Source organism: Perna viridis, chromosome 7, assembly GCF_037379345.1.
Source record: "Perna viridis isolate PV_CMFRI_1.1 ecotype Kerala chromosome 7, ASM3737934v1, whole genome shotgun sequence".
In the NCBI taxonomy this organism is placed as follows: domain Eukaryota; kingdom Metazoa; phylum Mollusca; class Bivalvia; order Mytilida; family Mytilidae; genus Perna; species Perna viridis.
This window is the reverse complement of record NC_142451.1, coordinates 36179910-36204068: the sequence shown is the minus strand read 5'-3', so window position 1 is coordinate 36204068 and position 24159 is coordinate 36179910. Positions and strand designations below refer to the sequence as shown.

At 32.7% G+C, this 24159-nt stretch overlaps 1 protein-coding gene across 2 annotated transcripts; it reads left to right on the top strand.

Annotated features, from left to right (window-relative positions):
- The first annotated feature begins 122 nt into the window (after window positions 1-122).
- Window positions 123-23501, top strand: LOC148612490 (RUN domain-containing protein 3B-like). 2 transcript variants are annotated; one of them, XM_088593977.1, is made up of 10 exons: window positions 123-247; window positions 6281-6396; window positions 6728-6861; window positions 7521-7606; window positions 8096-8185; window positions 8545-8625; window positions 9279-9429; window positions 12338-12495; window positions 19446-19589; window positions 20727-23501. In XM_088593977.1, exons 1-10 carry the CDS (start codon window positions 171-173, stop codon window positions 21421-21423), a joined length of 1734 nt encoding a protein of 577 aa, XP_088450103.1. In that variant the 5' UTR covers window positions 123-170; the 3' UTR covers window positions 21424-23501. The 2 variants fall into 2 exon arrangements, with proteins under 2 accessions (XP_088450103.1, XP_088450104.1); XM_088593978.1 differs by having other exon boundaries at window positions 143-233.
- The last annotated feature ends 658 nt before the right edge of the window (window positions 23502-24159 follow it).

Sequence of the window (24159 nt, the reverse complement as noted above, 5' to 3'; positions counted from 1 at the left end):
ATCATAGATTTGAAAATAGTTTGTTTTAAGAGAAATAATTGAATGTCTTTTGAAGCGGTTTATGTTTGGTAAATATATACTTTCAAGAATAAATGTATACAAAATAAATATTCTATTTTAAGACAGTCAGATGTTTAGGTCACATGACATAACAATGGTGGATAATCAAAATGAATGAGGAAATTTATGCAAAATTTTCAAAGCACCAGATTGATGTTCAGAGGAAAAATTTGGTGCATATTTGCAGGTGTTTATGTTCAAGATAATTGATATGAGTCGTCTAAATGACGATTTTCTGTCGACACTTCTTTAATTTTATTGATTTAAGTTATACTACAAAGATAATTATTTTTTGCCATTTTGCCTTTTGGGGTGGTCAAAACAAAAACATCCGAATCACATAAGGATTTTTTAAAATAAATAATCATGATTGTATCCTAAAGTTTAGTTTTTATAACGTGTGGTTGACAATGGCTGCACTAACAAAATTTCTATTGATATGAGGAAGGTGAACGGAAACCTTAAAAGCTCCCGAAGAAACATATGAATTCAAACACCTGTCTTGATTTTTGTAATTGGTAAAATATGAATGATATACAGTTTTTATTGTCCTTACTCATTGCATACATGTGAACCTACTGGCGGTAGTTCAATTCTACCGGAATTGGAACCTTCCTACCGTTCTACCGTTGAAACAGAAAAACTTTCCGAAAATTATACTGTAAACAAATTTGGATGCCATTTTTTTTCATTTACTGAAGCAAAAACCCTGAGAGGATCATATAACGACATTTCCGGTTGATCTCAGGTAGACAGGTGAACATGTTAATTAGGGTCATGAACATTAATTAAGCGCTTTAGTGGGTAGTGGTTATTGACGAGACATAATTCAAAAGGTGTGATGATTATATAACAACAGGAGATGATTGACAATTATCCCAAGTTTTAGTGGCACATGCTAAAATGGTTAAACGATTTTATTACTGATGATTGGGACTTAATGTGTAAACATTGATGTGGGACATTTGATCTTTCGATGGTTATGGAAACATTGACCATGCATCCACTGAAAATGAAATTGATTCAAAGCATGGCTTGTTTTTTATCCAAGTCAATGGAGGAACTATGTGAATTTTTCAATTTGGAGCACTCTCTCCTCAACCGTCTAAATTCTGAAATGTATTATTTCATCTTCTGCACCTCCAGCCAAGAAAGCAAAGTAGTTAAAAAGTAGAAGTCAAAGTTAAAGTGGTGCAAGCCAGTAATAATATTAGCTATATCGTAATAATGACACTTTTAAATTGGAAGTTATTTATGTTCATGCTGATCGTGTTATGTAAATATTGTCATTAATAAATAAAATCATTAAAAATGTTTAAGTGTTACTCCATCAAAAGGGTCATTTCAACTATTCAAATAGAGTATTCAGCATTTTTTCTCATGGAAACAGACTTAATGCAAGGTTTTCCATAGGTTCACACATATTTGACTTGTTACGCCGTGAAAAAAAACACCGATAAAAAACCTCCAGTTTTCAAACCAAATCTCCAGTTTTGAAGGAATGACTTTATCACATGTATGACATTCTTTTATTGTTATTGAAATGTCCAGCTGTGGTAAGAAACAGTGGGTATAATATGATATTCATATCACCATGTGCAATAGAAATTGTGGATGCTGCATGATAGGATTCTTCTTTATTATCTTTCAGCTTTCAGCCATCACTATGTGTCCGTCATCTGTTGTTGTCTGTTAACTTTTTAAAACATCTTCTCTAAAAGTCTTGGACTGATTGCAACCAAACTATGCATTAATGTTCCTTAGGGTATTTTTAACAATCCTTGTATGGAGATTTTTTTATCTGGCAAAGCTATGGCGGCTGTTACTAAAAATAGACCATAGGAGTCAATTGCAGAATTTTGAAAATATCTCAAAAACGGAAAGATCTGTAGACAGATGAATGAGTTATTGGTCCTGAAATGGATTTTTTTCCTGAATTTTACATTTACAACTTGGATTGTAACCAAACATGGCATTGATGTACGTTATCTACAGTATCTTGTGTGTAGAGATTTTTCAGTCTGTTGCACCTTTACTAAAAATTGAGGATTTGTGGAAATAGCTTGAAAATCAATGGGTTAAGCCAAATTTTTAAGGGGTTAAGTTAATCATCATGGTGAGACAAACCTATGCCATAATTTTTATAAAGATCTGTTGATTGATGATGGAGTTATTGCCCATGAAGAGTAAAAAAAATACTTAAAGAGCTATCTCATATGATATGAAAACCAGGTAGATAACTAAGATGCTCTGTATTGATTAAATGATTCTTGTGACAATAGTACAGTAAGGTCAAGAGTCCAGCTTTAGAAAACTAAAAAGACTATTTTTGACCAGGTGAACCATTCAGGCTCTCTATAGAGCCTCAGTCACTTTTCAAATGAAGTCGTGAGAATTGAGCTATTCACTTGAAATTTGCTGTTGTAATTTTATGTCTTTAGCTTACCTGGCCTAAGGCCACATGACTTATTGCTATCACTTTGCATCCGTCCTCACTTGTTGTGGTTTGCTGTCTGTTGTCTTCATTGTAAACTTTTCAAACTTCTTTTCCTCTGAAATAACCGAGGCAGTTGCAATCAAACTTGAATGAATGATTTTTATGGCATCTTCTATATGAAACATTCGGGTCATAACGGTTACGAAAGAGTGTGCAATAACATCAAGGAAACCAAGATATTAGCGGAAGTCACCCGATTTTAGAGCATATCGCATTTGTACCATTTTGGATGTTGAAAGTATACCAAAATCAGTGACAGTGAATATTTGATGATTGGCGACTTTGAAGACTTCAGTCTTTGATTTTGTTACTATATTTGATGTTATTTCTTTCAAATATCTTCTATCTGACACTACCTACCAATTAAAACAAAACTTGGTATGAATGTTTCTTAGGGTATCCCTCATAGAACTGATCCGCCAAAAAAAAAAAATGGGCATTGTTGCTAAAATAGTACATCAGGTTCAGACAGAAGTTTTTGCATATATCTCCAACACCTTTAGGTTTCACCAAATTTCGATATGTGTAATAATGTTCAGCATAATGAGATCTGTCTGTGGTCATATTTTTGTGTTAATCTATTAAGCCTTGTTGGAGTTGTTGCCCTATTTGAGGTTTTTTAGCTTTTTTAACAGTGTTTTAGCTAGGATTTGGAAGTAGAGGGGCACAGGGAGGAGGGCACTTTAACATGAAGCATTTTTTTTTAACCAGAAAGGGACATTGATCTTAGTTTTTTTAAAACGTATGTTTGCACTAATTCAGAAATATCTTCCTTCATTCTTAAATCACCGAGCCTAAAGATTTTGTGAACTATTGTCATCACTTTTTGTCTGTCTTCGTCTGTTAATTTTAGCTATTTTCAGCATCTCCTCTCTGAAAAAACTTGACCAATTGGAAAAAACGTGACATTACTGTTTCTTAGGGCCTCCTGCACAAACTAATGAATTACATTGTGAAATGTCAAAAAAAAAAAAAACATTGACACTGTTACTAAAAACAGAACATAGGAGTCAAAATAGTTTTCTACAAATAACTCAAAAACCTTTAAATTTAACAAAATTCTGACAGGGTTAATATTGTTCGCCATTAGAAAATGGATTTAAGCCGAAATTTTCAAAATGATTCATCACCCGATGTACGAGTTATGCCCTGGAAACAGATTTTTTTCCTTTATTAGATGTACAACTTTCAAGATCATATTCTCGGAAACCATGCAAAAACATTGAATGAAAGTTGGCATAATTGTTCCTTAGAGAAACCTGCCAAAATGGATTGGTTCAAATTTTTCATTTTTTGAAAATAAAAACATGACCAAAGTAACTGAAAATACAAAAAGGGGTCGAAATGCTTTTTTTGTTATTTTTTCCTCAACACCAGTTGCTTGAATTCCAATAAATTTTGGTTTCTTCAGGAAACATGGTATTTTAAATTGAATGATGATGATACAAAATTGCTCTGGGTGGCCAATTTCCCAGATTTTATACTTGCTTTGAATTCAATTATTTTTGGTTTGTATAGTTAACATGGTCTCTTTAATGAAAATGGTGTTGATGAAATTTTTACATTGCCTTAGATGCTCATATTTGAACTTACAGCCTTCATCAATATGCTCTTTTTCAGCAATTTTTCTTCAAACATGGTAACTAAGCATGATACCTTTACTAACTTATTTAATAGGGCATGGTTTGCCAGGTGAGCTATTCCTGCTCTTCAAGAGCCTTTTGTATTTGGATATTGATATGTCAGGTTGAGATCGGACTGATATGCCATATGAAAGTTTTTGGGATTTTTTTGTGCTGTTCCATAGAGAACCTTACTTCAAATTCATACAACTTTCTGGCTGAACTTGTGTATGCTAGACCTACCTAAATTATTTGATTCCAAATTCTTTTACCTATATTCCAAAACTTATTTTCATTGAAGTTTCAATCATATTACATGATGAATACAGGACTGTTTTGTTGATATGTTCATGCATCATGTGTGATTGCAGTTATTGTAAAAATAATGGGCTTGGACTTCTGCCTTAGTATGGTAATGTTACTTTCATTTGTAAACTTCCTGCAAGGTGTGTCAAAAATGGTTGTCCCTCATCTTTCTCCTTAGGAGATCAAACTCATGTTTTTATTTTTAGAATATCAGTTTGATACCCAGTATTCACATTTGACATTACATTGCAGGGTAAATAAGATTTCTTTCAATCACCAAAACTTATTAACTTGTTTAGTGTGACCTTTTTTTACATGTAATGGGTTAACACAAGATTCCAAATATTAGGCTTACTAAATATTCACAGTTATGAAAAAAGTTTTGACCTTTTCTGTACAAAAAACAAAACCTCCTTTTCCAAAGTCCAAAATCTTGAAAAAAAAATTTAAAATCTCAGTTCAGAGTTCTAGAGTTGATCACATATTATACAGTAAAGCATGTATTTCATCCTTTGTGTCTAATAAAATTATGCAGAACTTCTATTTCTGTGTCAAAGTCAAGTTTTTGGGAAGTTTTTTGTCTGCCAGGAATTTAAATATACATGAAACCACTGAACAGAATTTGATGAAATTTGCTGGGTATTCCAAAAATTGGATTTGTTATGGTTATTTGCCAAAAAAAAAACATGGCTGCTGTTACTAAAAATAAACTGTAGGGGTATCACCATATATTTTTGTTTTTATCTCTAAAACCATAACAGATAATAGAAATCTGAGATGTCTTAGGCAAATTAACAAATAGAATTTAATAAGCCCTTTTTGTGGTGCTTTCTTCCAAACCTAAATGAAATACTTAAGTTTTAACTCCTCCCTATTTCTTCCAAATTCTGACATGGCTTAAAAGTGCTTAGCAAAATGATATCTATCTGTAGTCAAATTTGCATGTAAATTTGTTAAGCCATGTTTTTGAAGTTTTTTTGCTCTTCTTAATACTTGCTCCTCAGAAACTAAGTGGGTGGTTCAGACTTTTTAGAGTCTCTAGTTTTAGGTGGTGTTGAAATATTTGTTAAAAATCAGCTGATTAGATATACTTCCAATATCAAATAGAACCTTACTTGGCCATGTCCTTTACTCTTAAAACATATTGCTTTGGTGAAAATAAAAAGTTTGAGTAGTTTCAATTGCTTCAAACATTGTGTGACACAAGATTTGGCATCTTACACAGGAAGTCAATAAAATAGCCTAACGAAAAACAAAACAAAAAATGGCTACTAATTTGTTTGCAATTTGTTCTCAAGGAACTTTGTGAGGCAGTAGATTCACTGCACTTTCTAGGATCAAAACGGATCATTATTAGTCAAGTATTTTCCTCCTTCTAATTATGACATCAATTACATAATAATTACTCATTTCAGGAAAACTGAAAATAGTGCTTTTATCTGTTTAGAAGATATTCTGACTAAGTCAATAGGTATCAACCGAATACCCTATTTTTTTCAATATGGAGCTTAATGATGTTTTTAAAATCCATTGTTTACTCTAGCCTAGCTCATCAGAGTGGCCTAAAGCATTCATGCTGACTTTTTGTCTTTGAACTGGCATATTTGGTAGTTTACAAGACTGAACGTTATTTTAGATCTTACAAGAATGAATAAAGGTTCAAAAAGTACATGATTTAAGGTCAAACAAATGCAGTACCTACCACCAATAACTTCATGGGTATGTAAAATTCATGGCATTAAACTAAAATATGTAACACTTGTTCTTAGTTAAACAAGATTTATATTTTTTTTAGGCTTACAGTGAAGACTCTTGTGGACAGAGCATCTATTACAGATATTAATGATGACTCTGTAGAATTGATAAACTTTTGTGCAGCCATTGAACAGATTTTAACATATAGACAAAAATGTAAATATAAATTATGTACATACTTATATCCTTATTGTAACTTAATTTTTATCTGAAAAGGTATAGTTTTTGTATGTTGTATTTGAAGTTAAAGACTAAATGTACTATTTAAATGAAACTTTTCAATACTATGCTTTGTTATATTTTCTTTTGGAATAGTGCCAGAAGTACTTTCTAGCACTATTTTTAAATATACATATTGTTTGTTCACTTGATGTCACTACCAGTGTTTTTTGTGGGTGTACATATTACAAGTCCTTTAGGGGTTTATTTTTTTTGGTGTTGTCTTGTTATCTTCAGTTTTTATAAGTAAGTGTGTTTTATCTGACAGTACAAAGAACATGGTATGGCTTGGAAGAAGTGAGACCATTTTGGGATTTTATACAGACTGCCTGTCGTTACTTGCCAAACAACTGTATAAACAGTATTGTCACACTTGAGAATGTAAAATCAACCATTGGAAAGGTAACAGCAATACAGTCAATTATCAATCATATAGTCAATATACTACAAAATCAAGGTTTATTATGAGAGATATTTCACATTGCTCTTGACTGACGGAAAATATTGTTTGATCCAAATGGATATTATACATGCATTTTGTCCATTAAGTGTAAGTGTTTGTAAGAATCAGGCAAATTGGGAAAAATCAGAAACATGCATCTCAAAACCCCACCGATCAGACAATTAAACATCACCCAAGGATGTTTTCTCTATTTGAAAAGACCACTATTTGATCTCTGCATCATTGGATTTGCTCAGAAATTTTTCAATAGAATCTTAGAAAAATGAGGTATTTTACAGAATTATCTGCCTTTGAAATGCATTTCAATGAAATTGTAAATCAGTGGTCCAGCATGATATGGAAAGGAAAATCTTGTCTGTTTTCCTTGATTCTGATGGTGCAGATAGTCAAATTAAACTTTCAGAATGGTGGGTTTTTTCATACCATGTTTCACCCACTGCCTGATTCTTACATAGACTGTCACTTAATTCTAACTTTTGTTAGACTCTTTGGTAAAACAACAGAAGTAATATACACAGGAGTATATGGTACTGCTCATTATGTAATTGCAAAAAAATTGTGATCCAGTTACTACATTAAAATATATGCTATATAATAGGGAAGGGCATGGATCAGATGTGTCTTGATGGAGAAAAGGCTTTCAGAGTACCTTACTCATGCTACACAACAGACTAAAATTGTAAGGTTAGTAACTTAATACAGATGTAATACCTTGTACAGTTAGTTTGGTTAAGATTGACCTATTTTTTTTTATCATACAAAAACTGCACAAAATTATAAAAATAAAATTAAGTGGTGATGATTATCCCCTGTAAATGCCATTTGTGACAGGTACATGTAGTTATATCCTTTTTCTGATCAAACTGTTTATCCATCATCCTCTAATCCTTCAATAAAACACTTCACATGGTGCAGCTTGATATGACCTCTGAGGTCGAACCCTGTACAAATGGGGCAAGCATGGACACACCATTCAAACATGATACAGATTTGAATTTTGATTACAAGTGTCTACGGACAACAACAACAGTGCCATACCTATATAAGACTGCAGTTTTTTTTATTGTGAGCAGCATTTATAAACTACCAATACCTCTTCAGATATTCTGTTACAAATTCTATATTATTAATTGTTGTCATTCTTGATCACACAAATATTCTTTACATTTGCAGACAATTTTATCAAGATGGTTCAGTGATACTGTCAGAGGACATGGCTGTGTTATGTGGTGTGTTACTTGGTCTCAATTCCATTGATTTCAGGTAAATTTATTAGGAACTAATACAGTGACTAACCTGTGGAAAATAATAAGATATTACATGAAACTAAAGCATCCTAATGACAGCAACATCTCAGCTCCAACGATGATAATTTTCAGGGGATAGAGTTGTTCTTTCCTTGTATAAATTTCAGTCACTTGATAAGCTGCCTTGTGATTGATAATGAAGAAGTAGATTTTTTTGTTTTTTTTTTTTTTTTTTTAGTTTTTGTGTTATTTGCAATACTTTGCATGGTAGCTTGTAATAGTATAATTGATAGTTAGGATTTGATTTTGAAGGTGCTCAATCATATGATCATCTTATTTCTAAAAGCTTCATATTTATGTATATATTTTTTTCAGTTTTTGCCTAAAAGGACAGAATCATGAACTGAAAAGTCCATTGTTTATTGACTATACTCCTTATCTTATCTTTCAACAAAGGTTTGTATCACAGGTAGACAGAGAAAGTTTTTGGCCTTTTTTATTTCGATAGATTTGAGTAAAGGTAAAAACTTACCTATCATTGAAAGATTATTTGGTAATCTAATCTAATTATTGCCATTTCAGGTTTAAAAAGTAAGTCTTAAAAGTTTCATATCTTAATAATGCAATTTGTATAGAATATTACTTTGTGAGCAGTTAGCTTTAGTACCTCTAGAGGCAAAATATCTCTAAATTCTAGGGTCTGGGGAAAAATATCAAGATTAAACTATTGCTATTTATAGACTTCATTCGTGGAGGAAAATACCAACAATTTTAATTGCAATTTATGATTGAGATAACCACAAAAATAATAACCCTGAGGATGTTACTTATTGACACAAATGATACCAAGATAGTTGATAGTAGTTTGATTTTGTAGATTCATATTTTCAACAATGCTTGAAAAAATTTAGATTTTAAGAAAGACTTTTGATAACTAAATGAAATTCTATAAAAAAGAAATATCTTACAAGTATTTAATCTACCACATTTTACACATTAGTTCTAGTAGGATACTAGAACATTGAAACTTTTAACAAAACAGTTTAAAAAGTACAGTGAATCATATATAAAAAACACTCTGAACAAACATTTTTAATTGATGATAACAGTGATGAAAGCAGCAGCATGGATGTTGTAGAATTGGCAGAACTAAGTAAAGATCCTCGGAGACCACCATCAGTCAGTGAACCTGATAGTGATACTTGGCAAACTAGATACAAAGAACTTGAAAAAACGCATAAGAAAATTAAAGAACAGAAGGTAAGCAAACCTATAGGTAAATAAGTCAAATATATTGGGTTCTTAACATCATTTGAATTTCAATAGAGATTATCTTTTATGTGGTCGATCCAAAAATTTTGAAAGTGGGCTGACTGGCCTATGATGGGTTCCTTCAAGTTATTTCAAGTGATTTTCTACATTATTAATCAAACTTTTCTAACATAAAGGGAGGCCCAGGCCCCCTTGGATCCCTCTATGCCTATGAAAAAGACATCGTCATGGAAGAACATTGAGTCTTACAATGTAAAGAGTCGATATAAATCAGATATCTTTAGTCAAGATGGATAAAGTTTGGGAAGCATTATCATTCATTGGTTATAATGTTAGAGGCTGTAATTTGAATTGATGTTCATATTCTTTCAACCTGGCCTTCACTCATATTTTCTTAGCCTCATGTTGTTAGGCTGCAAAACTGAAGATACATTTAGAAATATTTCAAAATGAATCCAGTCGTTTACTTGATATTTTATATTACATACTGGTAAATGTATAACAAAATTATTTCAACAAAACAACCATATTTTAGATTGGTTTGTTTGTTTGTTTGTTGGGGTTTAACGCCCGAGCAGCAATATTTCAGCTATATTCAGGCGATGAACATGAAGTGGAGGATAAAATGAACATGAAATGATGATGAAATGAAAAATGGGATGGAACACAAGGATAATGGGGTCGAGAAATTTTGATTGCCACTGGAAATAGGGAGAGGTGGGAAGGGTCGGGCAATTTAGCCTCGTGTGGCGGAGCCCTATGGTTCCTACTCCGGGAGAATACCACAGTAGGGTTCTTTAACGTGCGAGGAACGTGGCATCTTTCCCAACACGGTGCACCACTAAAATTTGGTCAGGTTTTCTGTATTATAGCCTGACAACCCCAGCATGTAACACACAAGGGGTATCCCGTTCCATTACCTGGGGCACACTACCCAGTTGCTCTGTGGGCAGGGTGCTCTAGCCCCCGGCTAGGGTTCTGAGCACTATTTAGTCGCTTTTTATGACAAGCTTAGCGCTGCTGCAGGCTTATTCTTTTGCCACCCGGACCTGCATATTTTAGATTGGTCAATATTCCCTAAATAGGTACCAAAATATTCTTTTTTTTCTATTACAGTAGATACATTTTTATCCCAGAGAAGTCTGTGTTGTTGCCCACTGTCCAGAACTTTGTTCAGGGGCATATTCCATTATAAACAAAGATTGTAATTGAGGTATAAATTAGGTGCAGACTACAGTTCGAAAGGAAATTTTTATGTTCAATTTTCAGTTGTTCCTTCAAATATTAAAGGGAAACATTTGAGTAGTAAAAAAAGTTTACTAGTAATTTACTTGCAGCGAAAAAAATTATTAAAGCTTCTGTTTAATGTATATAGTCAATGTTTTTTACCATTTCCTGAGCCTTGGTCCAATACATTTTATTTGATTTTTGGTTGAGTTAAGGCTCTTGAAATTGTGCATTTTTATTTACTTTTCAATTAAATAGACTTTTTTCAGATGTCCTTTGAGATATTTATTCATTCTTTATTAAAGTTATAGCCTTATCAATTTTTTTTAAATTTTGTATTGTTTTAATTTTTTTCTTGTTGATAGAAGATGTTTTTGTTTTGTAATTGCTGTATAAGATACTTTAGAAATACATGTATAAAAAATGTTGTAGAAAACAAAGAAAAAAAAGATTTTAAATGGCAAGATTGTCTTTATAATTTGTATGAAAAAAATTTTCATATATGTGTGAACACAATGTTAGTTTTGACACACTCAAGCATAGGGACTTGCAGTACATTATGGGCACAACAACAGGTTTGGACACAATATAGCATTTACGGAATATTTTTTGCCGTGCAGATAAAGATATGCATACTCAGTAAATAATTTTTAAAACAGAATTTCTAAAAGAACAGATTGGCATCTAAATCATGAAAATTGGATTTACAATAAATTTTTCTATCAGTTCTAATGATAAAATCTATCTTTCCCCTTTTAGGCCCTTATTTCAAAAAAAAGTTAGGGCAAAAACCTCCTTAGGAACAATGCGATAAAATTTCAAAAAGATGAGATAACTTTTACTTCAAGTTATTGTAACTAAAATAAAGTTAATAGATGCCAACCAAGATGAAACCAAAGATGATGAGAACAATAACAACAACAGGGTGATACCATTATACCACCTAAAAATTGTTTGTGGTCTTATGAAAATAGAGCACAAGGCCCAGGCAGAAATTTTTTTTTTGCATATATCTCATATTTACCTAAATTCTGACTGGGTTAAAGTGTTCAGCATGATGAGATCTGTTTGGTTAAGAGAAGATGACAGTAAGAATTGAGAAATTTATGGAAACTATTCTTTTTGATATTTTAAGTAAAGTTAGTAGTTTTAGTAACACATGACAACAGCTATTTCATCCAACTTGTAAAATTTAAAAAAAGGTTTGTTTGGTTTTTTTTTTTGGAAGATCTACAGAAATTTCCTGTTACCAGCATGGTAATCATTTGGAATATTCCTTGAAATTAACAATTAAAAGGCATCTTTGACCACCTAATTTTTTTGAAAATAACATTTTGAAATATTGTTAATTATTATTGGTAATATATTGAAATAAAAAAATATGAAACATACTAATGGACAGAATTTAATGAAAGTTGATATGATTACTCCTAAGATATGAACATTGGGATTTTTTATCCCTGAAAAAAAAAACATGACTGCTTTTACGAAAAGTTATGCAAGGTGAACAATTCAGGTTATTTAGAGTTCCTAGTATTTTGATCCAAATCAAATTTAATAAAAGGTCAAAAGGTGCATGTAATCAATCAGGGGAATGAGGGTGAAGTTATTGAGCATTGTTCACAGTTTTTCTAAATGTTTTTTATTGTTGACCATCATTGAATTACAGGGATATTTAGAAGAGTTGGTTCGTATGAGAGAACATCAGTTACAAGAATTACAGAGAAAGCATCAGACTTTGATGAGTGTATTTAAAAAATTTGATGAAGAATCAAAAATGGATCGTAAGCAAATGGAAAACGTTGTCATAGAATTACAGCAACAGCTGTAAGTAGCTTTTACACTATAAACATGTACTTGCATCTGTGACTACTCCTTTAAATATCTTTTAAGTGTTTTAGAATTAGAAAGTTTGTTGTTTTTAGTACCTTGGTTCAGATGTTAGATTTCATAAAACAAGAATTGAAATATGTCAAAGAGAAAACAACCCCACCAGGATGAAAAATGTCAGCTCAAGGCCACCCACGAGTTTTCAATGAACCTCCAGGAAACCCTTACTCCACAGGGCAGGCTGTAACTGGCCCCCAAATAACACTATACACAGGTACAAGAAAATAGTTGCCTAAGTAAATTGAAAGTGAAAACGAAACAATACATACAGGGGTCAGAAATTCCTGACTAGGAACAGGTGCAGAAAATGTGGCGGGGTTTAATACTTTGGCATGATCACACCCATCCTCCTTTTAAATCTGGCCACCATGGAAAAAATGTTACACAATTAAACACACCTAAAAATCAGCTCAAAAAGGTCTGAGTCCCTTGTTACAATGGAAATAAAGAAACTGATTATACATTACACAACTGAACAAAGGACTACTAGCAGTTAACCGATATATTAAACCTACAAAAAGATATGCCCTTATCATATGTAATATCAATCCAAATTTCTTCCCTTGCAGGAATTGAGAACCACTGTACATCATAAGTAATACAACAAGGATAAAATCCATGTCATGCTGATAACTGCTTTTAAACATTCATTGTCAAAATTGTAATAGGAAAGTTATTTCTAGAACTTTGGTCCACTTGTCAGAATTAATATTCATCATTGTCAGAATAGTCATTGATCATCTTTATGCAATTGCTTATATTTCTTTGCTGTGACCAAAGTTAATGTGATGACCGCAACAATCTTTAATTTTTATTATGGGGAAAAGTGTAATTAAGAGATCCCTTTTACATATTTTAAAGATAGACCAAAGAGCACAAATATTTGTGAAAATAATTCCATTTTTAAAATTTTTTAACTCCTTTTTCGTTACAGTACTTGCACTTGAAAAAAAAAACATTTCCTAGATCTGTCATCAGTCCAGATTAAACTACAGTGAATCCTGTCTAAACCAAACCTCTTTCAAACTTGAAAAAGTTGTTAGATTCAGTCAGGTTTTTGGTTTACCATGGTTTAAAATATTTAGAAAAAGGGACTTTAAAAAGTGGCTGGTTAAAACAGGTTTTCAGATTATTCAAGGATCAGTTAAGACAGATTTCATTGTAGCTTTAGATATTTGACTACTTCAAATTACCCTGCCCCAAGGAAGAAATTGAGTTTTCTCACATCCAGGTGAACAAACAAATGGTATTGTCAATGCTTGACTTGGTGTCATATCCTTTGTAATGACATACTATTCAGGCAGATCCAAGTTGCACTCAGTGCCACCCTTCCCCATAGCTTGAAAAGATTGGTTGATTATGTATAGAAAGCACTGTAGCATACCTCCTATGGCCAGTCAGTGAACCCCCCCCCCCCCACACTTTTCAGGTATTAATGTCAACCAATTTATTTCCATGATCATCCAAAACTGGATGCTTTATTTTAAGTCATATGGAAATGAAAGTCACTTTGTAGATCTCACTTACAAGAGAGCCTTGAAGAGCCTGAATCGCTTGCCTGGCAAACCATGCCCTATTAACTATGTAAGTAAAGGTATAATGCTTTGTTATCATATTTGACAAAAAAATTGATGAAAAAGAGCATATACTGATGAATACTGTAAGTTCAACTAAGTACCTAAGGCACTGTTAAATGTTAGAAATGCCTTCAAAATGTTTTTTTTTAACCTCTGGAAAAATATTTGGGCAGGGGTCCTCCTATGTCCTGTTATTCCACTAGGTCTGAGGGGGCATTAGCCCAGTATACATTTGCTGGAAAAGAACAAAAAATGAAGTCAAATAATGGCTGTTTAACATTTTTATCATCACCATTCAACTCAGGAGACCGTGTTTACTATCTAAACCAAGTATCATTGAAATCAAAGCAAGTACAAAAATTAGCATGAAAATAACTGCCCAAAACAAACTTTAGTCATCATCATTCAACTTAAAACATGTTTTCTAAAGAAACAAAAAATCATTGAAATCCAAGCAAATGGTTGAAAAATGGCATTCATTTTTAAAATGCTACCTAAAAAAAATTTCAATACTGCCAGTCAGCTCAGAATATCATGTTTATCTTATGAGTAGCTTTCATCTTCATTATACATTTTGTACTTTTATAGTTAAGGAAAAAATAACAAAAAGCATTTTGACTCTCATGTTCTATTTTTAGTAGTGAAAGCTGTGTTTTTTTTTGACTGATGAAATATTTTAAATGATCAGTTTGTTCAGGTTACAATGAAAGAAGTCGTACTCATGAAAGACGACAAAAAAAATCTCTTTCTGGGCCATAACTCCTACATCGAACAACAAATCATTTTGAAAATTTTGGAATAAGTCCACCTTCTGTTGGAAAACATTATTACCTTATTAGAATTTTGCTTAATTCAACGTTTTTTTATTTATTAACAAAAAAAACTGTATTTTGATCCTAAAAATCCAAATGCTTATTTTGTGCTGGATATGCGAAGAAACAGTGATACCAACTTAATTTAATTCTGTGCAGTAGTTTCTGAGAAGATTTTTGAAAGTAATAACATCAAAAACAACAAAAAACCTCCAGAAAGGGCATTAACTATGAAATGGATCAACAGATTTTCACCTGAAATTGACCATTGTTAGATCTTGTCAGGCTGAACACTTGTACCCTATCAGAATTGGATAAACCTTACAATTTTGGAGGTATATGCAAAAAACTGCTTTCATACCCCTGTGTTCTATTTCTAGAAACAGTGGCCATGTCTTTTCATTGATCAAAAATCAAAACGGTCATTTTGTGCAGGAAACCCTAAGAAACAATAATACCAACTTTCATTGAATTATGTACAGTAGTTTCTGTAAAGTAATAAAATCAAAAACAGCAAAAAACATCCAAAAAGGGCAATGACTCCAGCATGGGTCAACAGATTTTCACCAAAATTTGACCACGGATAAGTCTTGTCATGCTGAACACTTTAACTTCACCAGAATTTAACCTAATGGTTTTTAAGATATATTTAAAAGAACTGCTGTGTGACCCTTATGTTTTATTTTTAGCTCACCAGGCAATAGGCGATGTGAGCCATTGCCATCACTTGGCATCCATCATTGGCATCGTTGACAATTTTTTAAAACCTCTTCTCCTCTGACACTACTTGACCAATTGGAACCAAACTTAGTATGAATGTTCCTTGGGGTATTCTGCATAGAACTGATGTGGGGATTTATGATCTATCGAAAAACACGGACACCATTACAAAAAATAGAACATAGGGGTAAGACCGTTATTCTTTTGCATATCTCCAAAACTGTTAGGTTTAGCCAGATAGGGTAAAAGTGTTCAGCATGATGAGATCTATCTGTGGTGAAATTTTCTCTTTAATCTGTGAAGCCATGTTGGAGTAATTGCCCTTTTTTTCGATTTTGGTACTTGGTATAAATGTTCCTTGGGGTGTCCTCTTTAAAAGTGATGTGGGGATTTTTGATTCGTCGAAAAACATGGCAGCTGTTACTAGAAATAGAACATAGGGGTCAGACAGTAGTTTTTCACATATATCTCCAAAAGCATTAGGTTTAACTAAATTCTGACTGGGTAAAAGTGTTCAGCATGATAAGATCTATATCTGGTCAAATTTTGGTTTTAATCCGTTAAGCCATGTTGGAGTTATTGCCCTTTTTCAACGTTTTTTGCTATTTTTAATGTTTTTTCTTTCAAAAATCTTCTCCTCTGACATTATTTGATCAAAAGGAAACAAACCATGGCAGCCATTACTAAAAATGGAACATACAGTGTATGGGTCAGACAGTAGTTTTTCACATATAACTCCAAAACCGTTAGGTTTAGCCAAATTCTTTCAATAGCTGAAATGATCCTTATTATTCGGACTACAAAAGTCTTCAGGGATAAAAATTGTCAGATGAGGTCTTACTAACCACTTCTAAAGTTTCCATTACTTTACATGTTAAACAAGTAATTTTCAATGTTTCACTGTGAATTCCCAGGACAAATGACACCTGAAAGTTGCATACCATTGGGAAGCTTGGGAAATAAGGCTTTCAAAAGCATTATTCTAATGGTACAATGACTGTAGAAATTCTTCACAAAATTTACTTGAATAAAAAATACTGAAAATCAACATTTTTACCTTTTCTGTTGACAGCATGGAGGCAAATTACTCACACATGTAAACAATATTCATACACTTTTGTAGTAAATTACAAATATGATTTTAAAGTACACATTATCAGCTTGATTTTAACTACTTTTGATCAGAATACACACAAATAATGCACTTACAGTGCATATCTCTAGGTTCAGTGTGTTTTTGGTACTTCATAGAGGGGTGGCCATTTGACCCGTAAGTGGTTAGTGAGACCTGACTCCTTGTAAGAGTTATTGCCCTTGAAAGGGGAAAAATGACCTTTTTTTAAGTTTTCAGTCAATATCTTGAAAACAGTGATAGATTAAAAGAAACTTTCAATTGTTGAAATGATCCTTATGATAAGCCCTACCAAAGACTTCTTGAGTCAAAATTATTTGACAACTCCTTGTTAAATTTATTGCCTTTGAAAGGCAAAATTCAACCAGGTGGGTGATTCAGGCTCCTGGAAGCCTCTTGATTTTTCTTTTTTTTTTTTGCTGTTTTTAATGTCATTTCTTTTAAAAAATATTCTCCTCTGACACTACCTGACCAATTGGAACCAAACTTGTGACAACTCTTTCTAAGAGTTATTGCCCTTGAAAGGTGAAAAATGACGTTTTTTTTTTTTTTAGTTTTCAGCCAATATCTTGAAAACTATGATAGATAGAATGAAACTTTCAGTTGCCTGAAATGATCCTTATGATAATTGTGGGGATAAAAGTTAAGCTAGAGTTATTGCCCATGGAAGGTGAAAAATGATGTTTATAGCAGTAAATTTCAGCCAATATCTTGAAAACTATAATAGATAGAATGAAGCTTTCAATTGATGAAATGATCTTCTTGAGTCAAAATTATTTGACAACTCCTTGTTAGAGTTACTGCCCTTTAAAGGCAAAAAATCAACCTGTTGAGTGATTCAGGGTCCTCGGAGCCTCTTATTTGTGACAGTGAGCATGTTTTTCAAAAGATCAAAATCAAAGCATAAACTTTTTGCATGATACCCTTGTGAACAGACATAAGTTTCATCCAAATCCATTCAGAGTAGAAGATGTTTATTAGATACAAGTATATCAATCTGGTTTCCCTTGGTTTTACCCTCACATCTTTTTTTTTTCAATTATGCCCCCGTGACAAACAGTCGAGGGGCATATTATTTTATCCCTGTCTGTCCATTCGTCCATCTGTCTGGATTACACATGATCATGGCTTGTCCGACTATCTCATCTTGCAATTTTTGAACTACATCTAAAATATTTTGCAGGATATTTCTCCACATGAGTTAGGGGTGCAGGGCAAATTGATTTTGATTTTCGTGAAATATTTACGGAAATTGGTGATAGTTACATTTAGTCATTTTACTCAGAAATATATGGATTATGGCTTGTCCGGCCATCTCCTTGTACAGTTATTTTAACTACATCTAAAATATTTTACAGGATATTTTGACACATGATGAAGGTGTGCAGGGTCAAAGAGTAATCAAGGGAACCAAGGTTATAGGGTTAGCGGTACTCAAAAGAATGTAATCCAGGGACAAATACAGACATGGAAAACAGATATACACAACAAAGAACATAAAGTAACTAAAATCATACATACAAAGTAACAAAAGCAAATGAGCAACTTGGACTCCACTAAAAACTAAGGGTAAGCATCCTCTGCTTTTCTGGAAATGCCCACCGAGTTGCTCATAAAAAGTCAAATCCGGGGTAGACAAAAGAGGAAAGGAAAACTATGACAAGTTGAACAAATCAGTTTTCATGGTGCAACTGGATACACTGTAACGATCCATGAGTTCATGATGATGACCATAAAACTTTTGTAGGCTCTGGCATAACGTATGAACACTCCATACACAGGTGCTGAAGGAACGTTGCCACAGATGAAAGGCAAGTTGACAGTTCTGAATGAAAAGTCGTCATGTTTGTCGTAAAGTTTGGTCAATAGTTTTCCTTTACCATCGATTTCTAAGTGTAGGTCAAGATATGAGGCTGACTTCACAATGCCTATAGTATCCTTTATCTCAGGTTCTTTGGGGTAGATGTGATGTATCAAATCCCCAAAATTAGGATTGTTTAAAAATATGTTATCTTTTTAGCAGAAACTAAGATTTGAACTAAGATTAAAGGATCTAGCTAAATGATGTTCTTTCTTTCGGATCAGATCAGCTCTAAAGTCAGCCTCATAAGAGTGAAGAAATATAGGGCTATATGGCTTGTCTGGCTGTCTCCTCCTGTAGTTTCTGAACTACATCTATAATATTTTTGCAGGATGTTTCTACACATATTGGTGGTGTCCAAGGTCATAGGATCTTGATTTTTGTGGAATATTACTGAACTGGGTGATATTAATTTTTGTCAGAAATATACCCTAAGCAACAAAGTTAGGGATTTGTTATTGGAGGTATTAACATTTTTTTATGTGTCCATCAGTCTGTCCATCAGTCCTCTTTTTCTCATTGCAAGTATTTTTGCAGTGCTTAGCCTAACATACCAAATATTTACTGCATCAACCAAAGGTACACAACCTTTCCTTCATACAAAAATGAACATGTTCTTAATTTGGCAAATCTAGCAAGCAGGAGCATCATTAGTGTCTTAATAGACACATTTGATTTATTAAAAAAAATGGTTAACAAATGACGCGGGGGCTCCTGTGACAACAGGGCTTCTAGTTAATCAGTGGTTCAAACTGTTACTATATTACCATTTCATTGTATTTCAGATCAATGGTCACAAATAAGTTTGATACCATAAACAGTAAATATGAAGGTCTTGTTGGAAAATTGAATTCTGGGTATATTGACTTAGATGAAGTAACTCCTGGTCATTCTCTGTCAAGGGAAACAACTAATAGCTCCAGTGAATAGTAAGTATCAAGGACAAATAATTATTTGATTCAAAGCTTAAATTGTTTCTTATATATTTTTTTCTCTTTCTCATAATGTTAAACGTGAACGGGTATATTCAGCTAAACCAGCTTTCGATGCATTTATGCCTTACCCCCAAAAGTAATCAAGATATTTCTGATTATCTGGATATATAAGAATGAACCCTTTTGTGAGAAGTTGATGAGCATGCTCAATATACACTTCCATGAGGTGGGGCATGGGTAGAACAAAAGAATTTTCTGGATTTGTGGAAGTGTATATTTGGGCATGCTCCATGCAAGCTCATTGAGTATCCCACAGTAAGCACAAAATGGTCTATTACAAGCTATTGTCTCATTAACATGTAAAAAATGATTTTCATATGACATATATTTTCAATGATTTAAAATCAATTGAGAGGATTCCAGATGTTTATTTCAATACAGAAATAAAGACTACATGGTCATATTTACTGAACACACATTTCACTTAACTTGTTGCATTGATGAGGTATGAGTCAAATTTGATAAAAAGTGAACATTTGAACTATACAGAGTACAATTTAAGATTAACATCTAACTATGCAGTATTCTAGATTTCTATTTGCCTGTCTTTCTAAAAAGGACATTTTCTGCATACTAATGTGTCCATCCACCCATTGTTAGCACTTTGCACAATATCTCAAAAATGCTGACATCAATTTTCAAGAAACTGGTGAATTGTTTCTGTCTATTGATTTGAGCTCCCTTTAAATTCTTATAAATTTATTATTTTTTTGTTTTAGAGTTATGGGATTTTATTCATACAAAAATATTGTGATTTTATGTTTTCTGACTATTACTCTTTCAGCAATGTCAATGAATTATGTAATGAATTGTTTATTTATATTGATGTAAGCTCCCTTTTGATTTTTTACTAACACTTTTAAAAAAAGACATTCATAGAAATCAATTTTAACACCACAGAAATATCTTATACTTCACAAAGTAATCTTTGAAATACATGTACAAATATTTTACTACTTTGTATCAGTAATCACTGTACACTGTATTTGATATGATTTTTTTTCCTGCGAGTTTTATTTATTGGCTGAGAATTTAGGCTATAGTAACATACATGCACCTTTTCTCTTTCAGCACTCAGCATGTAACAAGTGAAAGTTTCAACAATCCTGTTTCTGTTAAACTAATTGTACCTCCAAGTAAAAAAGTTCAACAAGATATGAAACAGGAATCTGTTAGCATGCTAGCTATGGCAGGTTCATTCACATCCCAGAAAAGTGGTGATGCCAGTGAATATTACAATAGCAATGTGCAAAAATCAGATGAAGATTCAGCTATGGAGGAAGCAAATATGATAAATTTTCCTGGAAATTCTAATCAGTCTGAATCTTTAGATGGTAAATCATTAGCAGAGGATAGCTCTGACCCAAAGGATATTCCTTGCTCAAGTGCTGAAATGTATTCATCAAAACTTCAGATTACAAAGCCTGGGAATGAAAGTGAAATAGAATCAGAAGACAAGAAACAAGCCCCTGAACACCTATATATACCAGCAGAGCTTGGAAATAATATGTCACAGCATTCAGAAGACAACTCAAGTTCCCTGGAAATAGTTCAGCATCGTGAGCCTGATAATTCCAGTGAGTCAGAACAAAGTGGAGATAACTCTTTAAGTGCACCAGAAATCATCCATGTATCAGATCTGGATGCCACAAATGGATCAGAGTCCTCTGTTAATGAAGAACAATATGATTTGGTATCAGATGATGTCAGCAAATTTGATGAAGAAAATAGTAAAAAATCTGAAGAAAATGGGAATGCTACTGGATAGATTACATTTGACAGGGACAGATTAATAATTATGACATCAGTAAATTGTTGGCCATCATTGAATTAATTGGCTTAGTGTTTAGATTTGCCACAATACTTACTGCTAAATAATACTCAGGACCAAATTAATTGTGTTAATTATTTACATATTTGATCAATACCAAAATCTGGTTGAAAATGTGATGTCATAAAGCAAAAATAATAATTAAAATTAATTTCAAATTCTCATGAAATAAATGTAAAATTATTCTTAATACAGTAGGATTTCGTAATCAGTTAAAGTAATTTCATTTAAAATGTATCTTAATGCTTTATTTTTTTTTATTTTATCAAAAATGTGTGAAAAAGGGAATAACGCATATATTTCTATAAAAAAATGTGTTAAAAAATGGAATAATGCATATAATTATCTGCAGTATTTTTTTCTTCCTTTTTGTGTACTTGCCAATCTTATGGCATATATTTATAAGTGCTGCATTAAAAAGTAAAACTACGAAGTCTCATGATGTACTAATATTTCAATGCATAATAAAAGTAAACAAACATTGATTGGTTATACTAAGTTCCATCCAGCCAACAAAAACACATTATGCATAATTTGTTAACAGAAAAGGTGAAGAAAATTGAGTATTATGAGTTTTTACATTAAAATTCTTTATCCAAGGGCCAAAATTTAAATTGATCTGTAACTTTTCTTGATTATGCAATTCACCAAATCGACATCTGTAAGCTAATTAAGAAAGACTGGAAAACTGATTTTCTAGACTGATGCAAACCTTAACCTAAAGCCCCTTCTGGCAAAGTCACTAGTTGAGCAATAAAAATACAGCAGTTACTGAGAGGTTGTATTGCAAGCATTTTGTTTGTCAATGTTTACTAGCAATTATATCATAGTCTTTCATTAGAGTGCAATATTTGTTTTCATATGTAGTAATAGTGTATAATAATTAAAAGTTATACTTTTTTTCTATTTCGAAATATTACTGAATATTAACACATGATAAACTATCTCCATTTCAACTGTATAATATTGAGGAAAAAAAATGGGCAGGGCATGGGTTGTATGGCCAAGATACTGTTCAACATATTCTTACTACCAATAGAAGTGATTTATTGTAACTACAAGAAATTAACTTCATCTGTTTTGATAGTATATGTCTCAAATTTTGTAATGCAATAATGTCCCCATACTTTGCTTTTGTGATGTTGTCTAGAGATCATTGGAGGTCAGGAATGCCGTTACTCATGTGACATTTGAAAACAAATTAGATTAAAAGAAACTATGAAAGAACAGAACAGTAGTGTGAATAGCCAAAATATGATCATTGTAACAAACAATTGTGGTCTTCTGCCTTGGTTTATTACCCTTTCTGTTCAGTTACATTATAATTTCCTTCAACACATATCATGGAGTTTAAAACTGAATTTTTCCAGTCTTCTAAAAAAGCCGTCTCTTGACTGGAGGCTTTATTTTACCCCTTTTACCCCCACTTGGTATAAAGTGATAGGGGTGTTTTTCAGGGGCCCCATCTCTTATCTCTAACTCCTGCTACAATGGATGAAACTGAATATGTTTTCATTGTGTACCTCCTATGTTAGATTTTGATCCAAATCAGTTTTGGGGGTTTCACATAGCAAAACATGGATTTGTCATTGGTGAATATAGGGTAATTGGGGACCCATCCCTTATCTTCATATACCACTGAATGAAACTTATTACATGTTCTATTTTAGATATTTTGTCCAAGCCAATATGGAGGCTTTCATAGCAAATCATGGACTTCAGTTGACCCATCTCTTTTCCCTTACTCATATACCACTGAATGCAACCTTCTCATGTTCATTAAATGTTCCCATTGTGCACCTATTATTTTAGATACTGATCCAAGTCAATATAGAGGTCATAAGGTATTGAATTGGGAAGTTAGTGAGCATTGCTCTGTCTTCCTATTTTTAAGTAGAAATCCTGGAGCCTCCACCATTTTCCAGGAATTATCACTTAATGTCCATTTGAATTGTACATCTAAAATCATGTATAAATCATGTTAGCTTAATTCTCAAATAAATTTAATAATAGTATTTTTGTTTGTTCTATTCTTTGCCTGCACGTTTGTCACAACTTGTTCTTGAGCGAAATACAAACCTTTATTTTGAATTGTCAGTGTAATTTCAATATCACGATTCCAAGAATATGTATAAAGCAAAATAAAGTCCTGCTCCTGCTGTCCTATTAACTTGGGAAGACCTTACTGATTGTTGACCATATGGTAGTTTAGAAATTAATTATATTCAGGGTTTACAGAGGTAATAAAAAAGCTCTATAAATGCAGGGCCAAATATGATACTACCACAGGAGTCAAACCTAAGCAGATGAGACACACATGGACACCTTGATACAGCCTGAACTTGTTGACGCAGGACAAGACTTTGACCAGATTGGATGTCGCCCTTTTTTTTTTCTAAATGGACAAGTCACCCCTCATTTCTATTTGTGGTATAACACTTTGTACAATTTCAAAAATATCAATACATGTACATATTTATTCAAGTTATTGTCCTTTTACCAGGCCTCATTTTTGCCCTTCATCCCTAAACACTTCAAGTCATAATCCCAAAGAACCCAAACCTTCCTTTTATAACATGGCACCTTGAGCTAAAATTTCATTAACTGAACAAAGTTTCTGGACCCATTTCCACCTCTTATTCCTACAAGTCACAATCCCTAATATCAACACCA